The sequence below is a fragment of the Garra rufa genome, chromosome 24 (assembly GCF_049309525.1).
Source record: "Garra rufa chromosome 24, GarRuf1.0, whole genome shotgun sequence".
In the NCBI taxonomy this organism is placed as follows: domain Eukaryota; kingdom Metazoa; phylum Chordata; class Actinopteri; order Cypriniformes; family Cyprinidae; genus Garra; species Garra rufa.
In genome coordinates this window covers 39675960-39693459 of record NC_133384.1, presented here as the reverse complement: position 1 = coordinate 39693459, position 17500 = coordinate 39675960, and the positions used below count along the sequence as shown (strand labels likewise).

The 17500-nt window shown below is 34.3% G+C and overlaps 1 protein-coding gene across 1 annotated transcript in view; it reads right to left on the bottom strand.

Moving 5' to 3' along the window:
- Nucleotides 1-17500, bottom strand: part of LOC141300395 (lethal(3)malignant brain tumor-like protein 4) — a 77636-nt gene that overhangs the window by 30694 nt on the left and 29442 nt on the right. The window contains exons 11-13 of the mRNA XM_073830666.1: nucleotides 14057-14254; nucleotides 10187-10327; nucleotides 2078-2151 (exon numbers count right to left, since the gene is read on the bottom strand). Of these exons, the coding sequence (XP_073686767.1) occupies nucleotides 2078-2151; nucleotides 10187-10327; nucleotides 14057-14254 (413 nt within the window). The remainder of the gene's footprint in view (nucleotides 1-2077; nucleotides 2152-10186; nucleotides 10328-14056; nucleotides 14255-17500) is intronic.

Here is a 17500-nt window from a genome sequence, read left to right as displayed (position 1 = left end):
CACACACACAGACACACACACACACAGACACACACACACACACACACACACACACACACACACACAGACACACACAGACACACACACACACACACACAGACACACACACACACAGACACACACACACACACACACACACACACACACACACACACACACACACACTTCTGTCCACTGCTGACAGTTATGAATATTCTGGTCTGGAGGGCTCTCGTATCTCCATGGAAACAATCAGAAAATTATGCCAATTAATGAAACTGCTGTGAAACGCTGGATATCGTATGATGAAGAGCAGCAGCTTCACAACTGCTGATAACGATGAGAATCTCTGGACATTTTTACTGGATATGGATTAATCAAACTTTAAAACACAAATTTAAACACAACAAACTACCAGAATAAAAGTTTGGCTTCAATTGAAGAAGATTTGAAAAATATTATTTAAACTCCACAGAGTAAATCCTGTGGATTTATTTTGATAATTTTTAAGTGAACAAACCAGTTTACATTCATTCCCGACGTCTGAGAAACATGTGCAAAACATTTCCTTCCCTTATTAATGGTAAATGATTATTATGATAAATAATGATACGGCATAATATGTGAAAATATCCTGATAATAAATAAATAAACCCTGGAGTCTTAAGTAGCTTAATGTTCCATGAAGATATTTTGTAAGTTTCCTACTGTAAATATATCAAAACGTAATTTATTAGTAATATGCATTGCTAAGGACTTAATTTGGAAAACTTTAAAGGCGATTTTCTCAGTATTTAGATTTATTTGCACTCTCAGATTCTAGATTTTCAAATTATTGCATTGCATCTTGGCCAAATACTGTCCTATCCTAACAAACCATACATCAATGGAAAGCTTATTTATCAGCTTTCAGATGATGGATAAATCTCAATTTAAAAAAAAAAAGACCTTTGTTTTGTGGTCCACGGTCACATTTTGGGCTATTTGGCCTATTTCAGAGCATCATTAAACCTTCCAATCGATTGAAATTCTGAATAAAAAAGCTTTCCGTTGCTGTGTGGTTTGTTAGGATAGGACAATATTTGATAAGATCCAACTATGTGAAAATCTGGAATCTGAGAGTGCAAAAAATTCTAAATATTGAGAAAACTGTCTTTAAAGTTGTTAGCAATGCATAAATTAAGTTTTGATGTATTTGCGGTAGGAAATTTACAAAACATCTTCATGGAACATGATCTTTATTTTCTGGCATAAAAAATCGATAATTTTAACCCACACAATGTATTTTTAATTATTGCTACAAATATACCTGTGATACTTTGTTGTGCTCCAGGGTCACATATACATTTTTTCATATAAAATGTAATATTTCACAGTATTTAGAAATTATACAACAGATAATATTTTATTTTGTATTCATTTATTTTATTAAAAAAAAAAAAAAAAAAACGTCGGAACCCTTTCTCTTTGGTTGAAAGTGCTTCTCATTACAAGTATCTGAAGGTTTGTTGCCAAGTTAATGTGGATCATGAGCTGCTCACGTGTAAATGAACACATCAATGCACATCACTCTGAAACACATGCATATGTTTGCTCAATTAAATTTGTCTCTATTTTGGTTTTATTTTGATTAATCGCGGAGCTCTACTGGAAATAACGTCATTCGCAAGCTTGTCTCTCACGCATCCAAAAAATCTAGGAGTGAATGCTTCATAACAGCTCATTTCTTTATAAATCACATCCAGATGGGACACTTAACAGAAGTCAAGTCATCTGCAGTCTCAGTATGGAGGAGCCCAATTATTATTGAAGCCAAATAAACAGGCTGAATGACAGATGGAGAGCAGACCAGTGTGCTCAAGATCAGATAAACACAATCACCAGCATGTTTCAGTCTCCTGTCCAGGTGTCAATGCAACCGAATCTCAAAACTGTGCTCAGACATTAGAAGAACATTAATGCATGGAGAAAGGACATGTGAATGTGAGACGTTGGAGATGACATTGCATCAAACTATCCGATGAACACAAATAAAAGAGGCCTGATTTAAAAAAGTGCAGAAGTGTTTTCAAGGTTTAAACACATTACAGACACTCACCTGAAATAACGCTGTTCACATCAATGTCATCCTCCTCGTCCTTGATACGCAGATACTTCGTGGACTGAGAGAGTCTAAAAAGAAAAAGAAAAATTGTAAAACACAGTTTCTAAACAGATCCTGAAGTTGAATACATTACTTTTGAGCACTGATTTCCTCCTACTCTAGCTCTATTCTGCCCTCCAAAGGCAAAGCGCAGTAACTACGCATTTGGTCAAAATTGAGTTAAGGCTTAAAATTACTTTGTGACAACGGTTTTGTCTTGTGGCAAAGTCTCCTGGTTCAATTTTGTCCCAGAGAAACAAGAGTGTCAACATGTTTGACTAGTTGGCGTAAAAACTTTAAAGGCATTTTTCTCAGTTTCAGTGTTGGCGTAGTTACTGCACTTTGCCTTTGGAGGGCAGTATTATTATTAGGGGTTTAACCGTGTAGCACTGAAACCCAACTGTAATTGTTAGACTGGTCATGGATCAGCAATCTCCAAGTAAAACTGATGGTGCAGACTAAACCGTAAGTCGTAGAGACTTGAAACTTGGAGGGTTGGTTGTAGGGTTGTCACGATACCATAAAAATGACTTACGATACTATACCAGTTGAAGTATCGCGATACCACGCAGTATTCGTTCATTTAAAATTCAATTCTACAAAATGATTCAATTACATAAATAAAAAGATGTAAATGAAAACTGGCAAGATTTTTCTCTGAATTCTTCATCAATGTGAATGAATGACTGGCTACTGTTATCCATTAAAAATCATGTAAACAAAACTCATCTGAGCACTGCACAGACGCTGCATGGAGTGACATTTGCATCATCAAAATGCATCATTTAGATGTGGTATTTATACATTTAGACTGGACTTATAATTGCATAAATAATGGTATAAGATTAATGTTTTAAATACAAAACTCTGAATATAGAAATTTGTTGGAAAAGAATGTGATGGGAAACTTCAAACCGCCAGCAGATGGCAGCAATGTTCGTGATTGAATCACTGAGTCGTTCAAACGATTCTTTCAAAACGTCTGAATCATTCAGGAGTGAATCAAATAACTGTTTTTATGAATGGCTCAGTGAATCAGTGATTCGCCAAATCACTACAGCACACAAAAGTATGAAATCACTCATATTTCCTAAACCGTTAGTTATGGCTCAGTTTTTTGGGTATTTTGCATTATTTGAAAAACCTACTTTTGTGAACTAGTCCTAGGTTTTTCGCCCGATCAGAACCAGTGCAGAAAGATTCTCTAAAGTGCGAATATCAATAATTATCAAAAAAAGTTGAACTTTTGACTCTCTGACGCAAAGGGACGCCAAAACGTTCAAAAGGGGCAGGGCTACTTTTAGTAAAATGTCTTTAACTCCTGAACTGAAAGAGATATCTCCTCCAAACGTACTTATGTAAGAGTTCAATCTGAGGTCACATGAAAAAAATTGCGGAGCCTGGCCATTTTGTGGCGCTATTAGAGGGGAAAAAACATTAAAATGGCTATAACTGCGCAACCATTTGTCCTGCCAACAAGAAAATTAGTGTGCACGCTCTTGGGCCAAAGTGCCACAAGTGTCTAGAAGGACATTTGCGTATCTCAAAAAACATGGCTGGCATTGACCGACAAAATTTGGGCACCTGTTAGACAGGGTTAACGGAGGCCTATTGGAACAAAACTTGGTGGGCCTGTTTGACTCACAACATTCAACTTTGCCTCTAGAACCACTGCTGTTAAATCAAACCGTTTGTTCAAATGACTGAGAAAAACCAAACTAGTCCTAGGTTTTTTGCTCAATCTGGGAAAAAACTGCAGTAGAATTCTCTGGGCTCTCTAGGTCAATAATTGAAATTTAGCCTTTGGGAAGCTTCTGAACAGGGTTGTTTAGAAAAGAGGCCCATCCAAATTTACCCCAAATGCTGTAAAGCCTAAAGGAAAACTCAAAACTTCACAAAAGCTGGTGAGCCCATGTGACAGGTGATTCTAAACAAGCATGCAGCGTTTGAAGGAGATCAGACCACAGCTGGCGCTATAACAGTTAAAAAGGGCTCGAAAACACTGTATTTCTATGGTAAATCACCGGGATTCACCGGGATTCACCAAAAATGCTTTTTTATATTGATTTAGGTTGGTACAGCCTTGCTAAATAACATGTCTTTTTTTTCTAATATGCTTAAATGCATATTTATTATTATTATTCTGATGTGTTATTTCCTAATCAGTGTTGAGACTCTAAATCAGATCAGTGTCTCATGAAGCAGCAGCACAGGCCGTCTGACTTCAGTTTAAGTCTTTGAAACCAAGCTTTTTACCCCAAATCTGGACTCAAAGGATGAAAAGAAGACAAACCAAGCTGTAGGAAGTGCATTAAAAGTGCAATGAAGCCTTTAAATGTTCCTTCTGTAGAAACACAGAGGATTGATGCGAAAATCCTCCTTCGGCTACAAGCGCTCTTCACAGCTCAACATCTATTACAGCCTTAAATGAGACCGTTAATGACGTTTCTGAACACACATCACTCTCTCTATCTCTCTCACACACACACACACACACACACACACACACACACACACACACACACACACACACACACACACACACACACACACACACACACACACACACACACACTCTCTCTCACTCTCTCACACACACACACACACACACACACACACACACACACACACACACACACACACACACACACACACTCTCACCACACACACACACACACACACACACACACACACACACACACACACTCTCTCTCTATCTCTCTCTCACACACACACACACACACACACACACACACACACACACTCTCTCTATCTCTCTCACACACACACACACACACACACACACACACACACACTCTCTCTATCTCTCTCACACACACACACACACACACACACACACACACACACACACACACACACACACACACACACACACACACACACACACACACACACACTCTCTCTCTATCTCTATCTCTTACACACAAACTAGACTCAAATGAGAGCGACAGTCTGACTGCAATCGCAGAGAGAGCGAACACACGAGCGTCTCTCGCTCCGAGCGACTCTTTTATCTGTGGATGTTCAGAGGATGTTAAAAGCCTCCCAAACATTCAGTAATTAAGAGTAAATGAAACATCAATGATTCATGGTTGGAAACGGATAAAGAAACTCTCTCTGACGAGCTGAAAACAGCAAAACAGACTCATTAAAGGCACAGTTCACCTGAAAAATGAACATTCTGTCATCATTTACTCTCCTTCATGTTGTTGCAAACCTGTTTGAGTTTCTTTCTTCTGTTGAACACAATTTTTTGGAACGTTGGAAACCAAACACAGCAGTAGAGCTGGGTAGATTACTTGCAAATTGTAATCCGTTACTGATTTCAAATTAGTAGTCAATAACGTAATCCATCACATCACAGATTACTTTTTGATTACTTTTGAGCATAACTCGTTTATCACACTGATTTAAACAGGTGATCTTGTACCATAATAATAGAGTGAGAAAATATATTCAGTTCATTATTATAATTAACAACATAAAATGCGTTGAACGTTATACTACATCAAGATTTCCCAGTTTAATGAAAGGCTAACAAGTGATTAAATCATAAAAATGTAAAATTAAAATAATCAAAATAATGCAAGTTAATATATTAAGTTTTTTCTGCAAGTCTATTTATCAATGTCTGAGAACTCTGAAGATGGAACATCAAAGCTGAATAAATAAGCTTTCCATTGATGTATGGTTTGTTATGATAGGACAATATTTGGCTGAGATACAACTATCGGAAAATCTGTAATCTAAAGGGGTGCAAAAAAAAATCTAAATATAATAAAAAAAATCACCTTTAAAGTTGTCCAAATGAAGTTCTCAGCAATGCATATTACTAATCGAAAAGTGATTTATGATATATTTATGGTAGGAAATGTACAAAATGTCTTCATGGAACATTATCTTAATATCCTAATCATTTTTTAGTATAAAAGAAAGAAAAAAATACAATAATTTTGACCATGTATTTTGTTACAATGTATTTTTGGCTATTGCTACAAATATACCTGTGCTACTTAAGACTGGTTTTGTGCTTCAGGGTCACATTTTAGAAAGGAAAATTGAAAAAAAATAATATTAATAACAATTAAAGAGAATCCAATAATGGTGAATAATGTATTGCTATTGTGTGAATAACATGTAATCATGTAATCCATAAAAAAATAACTGTAGTCTGATGATGAGTATTTTAAAATGTAACTTACTCTAATTACAAGTACTTCATTTTTGGAATCTGATTATGTAATCCAGATTGAAAGTAATCAGTTACCACCCAGCTGTGGACGGTAGCCATTGACTTCCATTGTATTTTTTTCTCCACACTACGGTATTCAATGGCTACCAGCAACTGTTCAGTCTAGGGATGCACCGAAATTAAAATTCTTGGCCAAAGCCGAACAAACTGAGGGGATTGTCAATTGCGTGCTTTGTGTGGAGGGTAAACACGCTCCTGCATAACGTTCTGTGGTTTATTTACTAATGGTTTAAAGCCATTTCGCAATTTTAGACAGTAACCAGCAACAATGCGATACTAAACAGTCTCTCGCTGTCACTGCTTGGAATGATTTTTGCATCTTTCTCGGACAGTTTTAAATGCTTCCACACTGAACACGTTTGATCATTAGTGCACGCCTCTATTTGACTGCATCACCTCATCGTTCGCTATCATTGATTTGGCCTTTTCGCTTATTCAATTTCAGTTGCTGGACATTCGGTGCGTCCCTAGTTCAGTTACACAAATTCTTCAAAATGTAAACTCACACAAGTTTAGAATAACATGAGGGAGAGTAAATGATGACAGAATGTTCATGTTTTTTTGGAGAACTGTCACTTTAAAATAAATGTTCCAGCATGATAATATGCAATATTTTGCAAACGTTGAATGCATTCTTCAAAAGCATGAGTCTAATGTAAATATATCATGTTTCTACCTAAATGAACCTTCAATCGAAGACAGAAAACATCCACACTTTTGTGTGTTTGTGTGTTTGTGCAGTGAATAATGAGTGTCAGTGCTGTATTATAACGCATGAGTCAGAAGAACGGGGGCCGCTGGGGGCCTCACTCTTTCTCTCTAGAGCCTGTCAAACCACACACATTCAGTGTGTGTGTGTGTGTGTGTGTGTGTGTGTGTGTGTGTGTGTGTGTGTGTGTGTGTGTGTGTGTGTAGGTGTTCAGGTGTCAGGTTCTGTCCTCTGTATGTGAGACGTGACTCTGCTAATGAGACACACATTACATCAGCTCCAGTCTGACTGCTCATGATAACCCACCTGACCTGAGCTTCGGAAACCAGCCTCATTCTGACCCATTAAACATGATGTTAAACACTCACTTCAGCCAATAATGACAATTCTGTCAGCATTCATGATGCTTTCTGTACTAGCGTCTCCACAGAGCTTTTAAGGCGAGACACTGCAGTAAACAGGGTAAAAAATATAGCTAATAGTTATCATCTTACTGTACTTACTCAGCTGATTGATTAGATTGATAATTGTTAACATTTTTTGTATTACAAGTTTTCTAAAATGTTAGGTTTAAATATGCAAATGAGCCATTATTTAATGAAATATGTGCCAATTTGCATACAATTCTAGTACAAAAATCTTTCTTACTTAGATTTTTTTTGTCTTATTTCCACCAAAATATCTACAAATTCTTAAATCAAAAAGGATTTTCTAGACGAGTAAAAATGATCAAAATTAAGTGTGTTTTTGCTTGAAACAAGCAAAATAATCTGCCAGTGGGGTAAGAAAAATTATCTTGTTTTCTGTTTGAAATAAGACTGGCAGATTATTTAGCTTGTTCTGCGCAAAAATCACTTAATTTTGGCTGTTTTTTTCTGAAAACATTTTTTATTATTCATCTAGAAAATCCATCTTGATTTAAGAATTTTCTGATATTTTGGTTGGAAAAAAGCCAAAAAAAAAAAAAATAAGAAAAGCATTTTTTTGCATTGTAAACACTGGATGAAGTGAATTTTTCAATTTCAAAATTCTTGTTTAATTTTTTTTGGCGTATTAAAGTCAAATGTTTTTACAGAGGGGATTTTGGGTGTCTCATTTGGTTTCAGAAAATACTTAACAGGCAGAAAACAATCTATAAAATAAAATGTTGAATATAATCAAGCAAATTCTATATGAACAAATCCCTCTGTAAAAACCTTCAGGATATAGACAGGAATACAAATGTAAAGTGTGGTGTGTGTAAGAGCTGCTGAAGTGGAGATTTACGGCTCAGTGTAGGAGAAAAAAACTCTTGGCCTTTAAAAAGATGGATTATAATTAAAATCTATTGACAAAAATCGATAAAATGCTATAGAAGAAACACTTAACACTGTCTTTTAGATGTTTTCTTTCCACTAGTCTGAAAAAACACTTCATGAAAAACCAAAAAGCACAAAATCTGCATGAAATAACAGCATTTTCGGCTGCAGTGTCTCCCCTTAAAGTCAAATGTAATATCTTTAAGACACTGCATTATCACTGTATGTCCATACAGAACAAACCCACATAATACTAAAATAAACCTTGTAGATCAGATTATGGTAACACTTTACGATAAGGCTCCATTAGTCAGTGTATTAACTAATGAGCAATACATTTATTGCAGTATTTATTTATCTTTGTTAATGCTAGTAAATACAAACACATTTAGTTCATTAACTATTGTTAACAAACACAACTTTTGATTTTACTAATGCATTAGTAAATGCTAAAATTAACATTAAGAAAGATTAACCAATGTTTAGTTCATGTTAACTAATGTGAACTAATGAAATTTATTGTGAAGTGCTTCCCAGCTTAATTCATGAAATTAAACCGTCTGCAATGCATTTAGCTGCAAAACAGTTTAAAATCAGTTTAAAACATCTTTTCATTTCTTCAACATCGGCGAATACATGTGAATTAGAGAATAATTTACACTATATTTGTTTTACTTTGAAACATGTAGGTCTTATTTGACTATTATTGATACACTTATAGTTGTTGTTAATATTTTGATTGCATTGTATTTTTTATTATTATTTTAATATTAGATAAAGTTTCAGCAATTCCATTGTATTTTTATTTATTTTTGTACATTTTATTGTTTTTTTTTTTGTAAAATATCTATATAAGCACAAGTATATTTGTAGCAATAGTTAACAATGCATTATATGGGTCAAAAATACCGGTTTATGCCAAAAATCATTTGGATATTAAGTAGAGATCATGTTCCATGAATATATTTCTAATCTTTCTATCATAAATATACCAAAACTTAATTTTTGATTAGTAATATGCATTGCTGAGAACTTCATTTGGACAACTTTAAAGGTGATTTTCTCAATATTTTGACTTTTTTGCACCCTCAGATTGCAGATTTTCAAATAGTTGTATCTCAGCCAAATATTATTCTATCTTAACAAACCAAACATCAATTAAAAGCTTTTATTCAGCTTTCAGAATTTAAAAAAAAGTACCCTTATGACTGGTTTTGTGGTCCAGGGTCACATATAGTTCTTAAGGTTTAGTTTTAGCTTTATTTTTTAGTTATTTTAGTACTTAAAACTTATTTCTATGAATTTCTACTTTTTAATAATTATTCTACTTATTAATGGTTTTAGTTAATGATAAAAAACCCACATTAAGCCATTGAACAATTCCTTCTTTTCCATTCCCAAATTTAAAATGTCTTACAATGACAATAACTTATAGACATTTAATATTTTTATGACCTTAAATCTGATGGAAAAAACACACAATGTTATGGAACTGAGTTCTTAGAGACCTCTTGAAAAAGCATAAAAAAGTTGATTATGTAGACTTTTTAATGAATGGATGAGACTCAAATGAGGACAAAATGACAGAATGTTCATTATAGGGTTAAATCACGCTCTGAACTCATGCATATGTCAGTGCACGCCTAAAACATCACTCAATACATTATACGCACATTAAAAAATTACCTATCTGTCATTTCTGAAACAAGCATGAAAATGCAGTCTCATCTGAGCTTGCTGTTGTTTTAGTTTTGCTGGTGCATTGGTTCCAGACTGATGCTCACCTGCTGGGCAAACGTCCTCTCTTCCCGAGGGGCGACAGCGGCTTCTGTCCCGCCGTCACAGGCTCGTCCTTCAGCTCTCTCTTCACCATCGCAGGACGACCGCGCAGACGAGGAGCACCGTCATACGCCGCCATCATCACCCTGAGACGGACACAGACACGTCAGAAATATGAAACTAGAACTCTTAACATCTCACATTAGTCTGAATCAGGATTATTATGCTTAAATAAACTATTGCAAAAAAAAGTAAACATATTTTCTGCTTGGGAAATGTAGGATTTTTAAAGTCTCTTATACTCAAAGTTAAAAAAAATACAGAAAAAAGCAATATTTGTAAATATTATTGCAATTCAAAATAACAGTTTTTTATTTTAATATACTTTAATATATAATTTATTTCTGTGATGCAAAGTTGAATTTTCATCAGCAATTACTACAGTCTTCACACGGCAAAAAATGCTTTTCTTACTTCGATTTTTTTGTCTCGTTTCCAGCCAAAACATCTACAAATTCTTAAATCTAGAAGGATTTTCTAGACAAGTAAAAATTATCTTGTCTTCAGAAAAAATAAATCTAAATTAAGTGAGTTTTTGCTTAAAACAAGCTAAATAATTTGCAAATGGTGTAAGAAAAATAATCTTATTTGAGGCAGACAACTGGATTATTTTGCTCACCACAGGGATTTAAGAAGTTTTCGATATTTTGGCTGGAAACAAGACAAAAAAATCTAAGTAAGAAAAGCAATTTTTGCTTTTTTTCACATGATCCTTCAGAAATCATTCTAATATACTTTAGATTTATTACTTTTATTATCAGTGTTGATCAGTGCCTAATATTTTTTTGAAGCCTGTGATACTTTTTTCAGGATTCTTTGATCAATAAAAAGTTTAAAAGAACAGCATTTATTTAAAATAGAAATATTTCCAAAGAATATAAGTCTTTACTATCACTTTTTATTAATTTAACACATCCTCGCTGAATAAAAGTATTAATTTCTTTCAAAAAGAGGAAAAAAAAGAGGAAAATTACCAACCCCAAACCTTGAACGAGGTGCTTGTTACAAAAGTTTTCTATTTTGAATAAATGCTGCTCTTTTTATCATTTTATCAAAGAATCCTGAAAAACATATCACAGGTTCCAAAAACAAATGAAGCATTGATGAAAATTAATAACTAAAATTAAAACTGAAATTAAAAATTATTATAAACCTAAACCAATGACAAAAACGGAACAAAAATACAAACAATTAATTGAAATTATGCTGCAATAAAATATTAGAATCTTAAATAAAACAAAAATAAGAAACTAAACTAAGTTATAAGTTAAAGCACTGAAATTGCGAACTTAATGAATAAATAAATAAAAAAATTGATGTGAATAGCAAAAACCTAAAATAAAATACATTACAAAAATATAAATCTAATTTAAAAAAAGACAAAACCACATAAAATTACAAAACAATACTGAAATAACTAACTAAAATATTAAAAGCTACACTAGTATATCAATACTAAAAAAAAGGTTTGAGCATCAAAGTTCAAAAATACAGAAAAAAGTAATTTTTAAAAAATATTATTGTAATTCAAAAATAAATTTATTTTAATATACTTTAAAACATTTTATTTCTGTGATCAAATGTGAATTTTCATCAGCCTTTACTCCAGTCTTCAGCGTCACGTGATCCTTCAGAAATCATTCTAATATGCTGATTTATTATCAATGTTGGAAACAGTTGTGCTGCTTAATATTTATATTTTTTGGAACCTGTGATACTTTTTCAGGATTCTTTGATGAATTAAATTTTAAAAGAACAGCATTTATTCAAAATAGAAATGTTTGTTTAAGTCTTTACTATCTTTACTATTTAAAAATAGACAAAAACATAAAATTACTAAAAGAAAAACTGAGATTATAAAAATAAACGGCAACTCAAAATATAAATAAAAGTTAGACTAGTGCATGAATCCTCTGCAAGGTTAGAGCATGCGCAGCAGTGATGTTCTGATTGTCTGAATGCGTCTGAATGCGTGAAGCGGCCGGTATCTGCTGGTGTTCTGCAGTGGGTCGGATCGGATCGGTCTCTTGGCATCAGCGGCGGTTTGTCACGACTCCAAGCCTCTGAACGGATCAGCTCTGTGATTCTCGCCTCTCTCAAACCTCTACATAACATTAGCAGTGTAACACGTCTGTTTATTGACTCGACTCCATACGCACGATTAAACGGCCGAGCTGCTGACGCATTTTATTGTGGAGGAGAAATGCTGGGGCGTTTGACAGCGTTTCTGCAGCTCCACATGGCTCTCTCAGTCTACAACACCACACACACGCACGCACGCACGCACGCACGCACGCACGCGCACGCACACGCACGCACACACACACACACACACACACACACACACACACACACACACACACACACACACACACACACACACACACACACACACACACACACACACACGCCGCTGACGGAGAAAAACCTGCGCTTGACTGGGTCTATCCACAAACTCAAAATTAAACCACCTTTCATTTGCTCAGAGATGCTGCAGAAGAAGGAATCGATAGTAAACGTACAAACCGAATGAAACCTTTCAATTCTCTGAACGTTCCTCTAAACTCTTAAATATTAAAATCTGGTACACATATTTAAATATGCATTATTCTGAACAAATATCATTGTGCTAATGTCATTATAAGTATAATTAACTAAGTTTCAGATAATGCACAAAAAATACTAACTGCAAATAAACTAAATACATTTAAATTAAACCTAAAAAAAGTCACATAAAAATGAATAAAAAAAACAAAACATTTTTGTTCATCAAAATGCTGAAATAAAATAAACTATAAATATTAAATGAAAAACTTACACTAAATGAAAATAAGAAACACTACAATTACTTACTTTAAATAACTAAAATGGAACTAAAACTGACTGAAATAAATAGTAACTTAAAAAAAAAACATAAAAATGAAAATAAACTAAATATTAAACTAAAATTATTAAAAAACATTTTTTTCATTGAAATGATGCTGAAAAAAAAAAAAAAACTACAAATGAAAAAAAAAAAAAATTAGAAATGTTTCCCTGCCAAAGAACTGAAATAATATTTTGGCACATTTGTAATCCAATTTCATATAAAAATGTGTTCAGGCCAAAGACAAAAAAGGGTTTAAGCATTAAAACAATAAGTGTAATGCTGCTTTAAATTGTTGTCATTTTTCAAAAAAATAAATAAATAAATAAATAAATAAAAATAAAAAAAAAAGTTTTAATTGCACTAAGCAAAAAATAAATATCCTACATTTTTCGCTAATTTACAGAAGACACCCACTAAAATGTCATTTTAGTGTAAAAATCAGGCATATTTACACCAAAAATTAATTTATGAAACATTCAAAGATAAATTATTCTCACCCCAAATACTAAATAGATGCAATTCTACATTTTATTTTTTTATTTTTTAAATCCTAGGTTTTGCCCATTTGTCAGTAAGAATTTCTCATTTAAAACATAATAAAATGTAATATTCTTCCTTATTCTTTTATATATGTACAAGTCAGAATAAGCATGTTGCTTAAATTTGTAGATAAATATTGTTACACTGAATGACAATCTAACATTATTTTCAGCAAAATTGTGACATTCTATTCTCCAAAAACGTATTTAAAACCTTAAAAGTAGACACTTGACTTACATTTAACATGCTTTCTATGGACATAAAATCACTTTTGTAAATATCGTTTGATGTGGACATCTTTACGTCCTTGAGCCGTTAACTCTTGGTCTGCTGATATTATTCACTGTGTTTTAAAGGAGCGCTGAACTGCATTGTGGGATACAGTATCTCAGTCTCACTGACAAACCTGTTGTCCACAGGGCTGATGTCCTCCTTCCCATCTTCCTCCTCCTCCTCCTCCTCATCGTCCTCATCTGGACACAGGCGTTTGGTTTTTTGCACAAAGTGCACCGGGACGAAGGTGATCTGCTTCTCTCCTCCCAGACGATCCGGCAGCACCACCTCCTTCTTCATGTTCATGTCAGAATACGGGCAACCGAAGGCACTGATGGACACAGAGAGACAGAAATGATCATGACATGAGCCTGTAGGATCAATCTCTAAATTACTTTTTTCCACATCAATCTACATCTCATAATCCAGAACCCGTTGCATAAGTATTCATACCCTTTTCTGGGACACTGGAAATGTATCTCAGGAGCATTCATATTGCTTCTAGATGTTCCTACACTTGGAGTGGAGTTAAACTGTGGCAAATTCATCTGAATGAGTCTGATTTAGAAAGACACACACCTCTCAGAAAAGGTCTAACAGCTGAAAATGCAGATCAGAGCAAAAACCAAGATAACTGCCTGTAGAGCTCAGTGACAGACTTGCGTTAAGGCGATGATCTAGAGAAGAGTTCAGAAACAAATCTGCTGCATTGAAGGTTGACAGAAGCATTCTCCATAATGGAAGACGACTGGAACAACTAGGACTCTAGAAAATGTCCAAGCTGACAGAGATGGAGAGGTGAAAAGGTGAGGCAAAGAATGGCAGATAATTGCCAAATGCAGATGTGCAAAGATGCTCACATCAGACCAGACATCTCTTTTTTTTTTTTTAAAGTGTATAAATATTTTTTTTTTTTTTAGAAAATAACCAATAATCTTATTCTTTGGCTGGGATTTAGAGCTCTTTGAAGCTGCATTGAAACTGCATTTTTAACCTTTAATTCGTTGAGCACCACTGAAGTCCACTAAATAGAGAAAAATCCTGGAATGTTTTCCTCAAAAAATAAAAACTGAAATTGTTTTTTTACGACATGGGGATGAGTATATTCTCAGGAAATTTATATTCTGAAAGTGGAGTAATCCATTTTTTATTTTCCTTTAAAGTGAAATAAAAGTTATAAAAACATTATGTGTGTATTAAATTAACACAATGTTATGATATCTCAAATATACTAAAATAACACTGATAAGTTAAACCCGTTTACTGCAATCCAGTATTAATTTAGTATTAAGATATTTTCATTTTTATTAAGATTTTGAATTTGCTTTATTATTATTATAGATTCACTCACTGTACTGCAATAAAACCACTGGACACACACCAAAACACTGCTCTACCTGTGTGTTTTTTAAACTAAACTAAAACTGAAACCCCCCCAAAAAACATTTTTTTATTTGGAGAAGAAAAAAAATTCTTATATTTTTTAGCTTACTTAAACAACAAAGTGAAATACAAATAAGAACTTTGATATCATGATGTTTTTTTTTTTTTTGATACACAAAGACACTACAATAACACTGATTAGTTACATTTGTTTACTGCAATCCAGTATTAATTTAGTATATATTATATTATATTACTATATTAATATTATATTTGTATACTACTGCATACTGCATATATACTGCACAAAATAGGGGGAAAAAACATGTAACTTTTAATCCTTATCCAAATATATGTAGTTACTGGAGGATGAATATGCTTGAGGCGAATGTGTTTACGTAAGACAGATTTGAGATTCCTGCTGCTCCTACAGTAATTCTTATCTAGTTTAAGTCAGCAATACGAGAATGAGAATGTTCTGGCATATTTTCTGATATTTTAGTAAGGCAAAAATGCCAATGACACACTGGTGTGCCAAGATGAGCTGTTGCTTTTCCTGATATCAACACTGCATACGCACTGAGTTCATTCAGATCTGTTTAATGCAAACCGATTCAAAGACTTCTGTGAATAAAGCAGCAGCTAATCAAAATGCATGAAATCATACTATTTCTACCACGTCTTACAGTTGATTTCAGCTGATGAAGCAGGGCTCTGAGAGCTGCATGCATTTAATTCAAATTTCAGATATGTTAACACAGCATTAAAACCACTTTCCTACATCTAAAAACCCTAGAGGTGTACAGCCATATCAGTGCGGTTGAATGAGTCTGAGATGATGATTTAATGTGTGTAGTTCTTCATAAGAGACCATGCTGTCATTCAGCTCCACACATTTACAGAAATACTGTATGTTTGCAGAGAATCCTGAACTTTAGATTAAACCTCACGATGCAAAGATCATGTGTTTGATTCATAGTTAATGCAAGGACTGACAGAAATGCACACACCTTGAATGCAATGTTGGATAAAAGCTTCAGCCAAATGCATGAAGGCAAAATGCGCTGGTTGCTCTTTTCAATGAAATTACATTAGATGGAGCTCTCAAGATTCAAAAAACAGCAAATGAAGCATATAAAAAATGCATATGATTTGTGCACTATATTAAAAATGTTTTGAAATAATGAATTATTAAACGCAACATGATCTCAAAGTCACGTCTCACATTCACACAGCCATAAAACAAGTTTGTTCTTCATCCTCCATTACAACATAATGAGTTCATTTGTAATAAAGCATAAATGATGATTCTCCAGCAGATGAGGTGGTAGATTATTAAATTGCTTTGATTACTCATGTCAATACGAGTGTTAAATAATGCATCTATTACGTGCTTGAGTTGCCGTAGCTCTTGTTTACTGTAATAATGGTTTGGGGCGTCTCATATAAACAGAAACTCATTTAACTCCGGAGGATGTTCTTTAAAGTCCACGAACACTGAAACGCTCTGGTATTGTTCACCTGTCCACCGGATTGCAAAGTGACGCTACACTTCTGCCTAAATAGCTATTTTTTTGTATGCAAATGCATGCAAATTGATGTAAATGAGGTTCTAATGAAAGCCGGTCCTGTCGGCTTCGAAGCAGAGAGGATTTCGCTGAAGCGCAGCTTTAAAATGCTTCCTTTCTTATTCTGTCTTGCTCTGTGTAATCAGAAGTGGCTTTCTAAAAAAAGCCGTATCCTTTCACTAAGGGATGGGTGAAATACGTGCACAATTGATTCTCCGGTGATTATACGGCAGGGAAAGGTGAGCTACAGGAATAGCAGCGGGGCTGATTGCATGCAGACGCTCCGGGTGGGATATGAAGGAGAGAACGGAGGGTCTCGGCACAAAAAAAAGAGCCACGTTTGTTCCTCGTATTGCACGGGTTCAGGGGTCACGGTCGATTCAGAGCTCGTTCGCCGCTCATTTGTGAACAGATGCTACTGAGAGAAACACGACTGCAGTAAACCATCAAACTCTGATATTTGAATGACTTGATAGCCGTAGTTCAATCTAAATACATTAATGACATGCCAATTAATTAATTTGCAATTAATCCACAAGGTTATTTAAACTTGTTAAACTGACAGCCCGATTCTGCACAGATTTCTTTAAAAGCCCATTCAGATGTTTAGATCTGGCACACGGCAG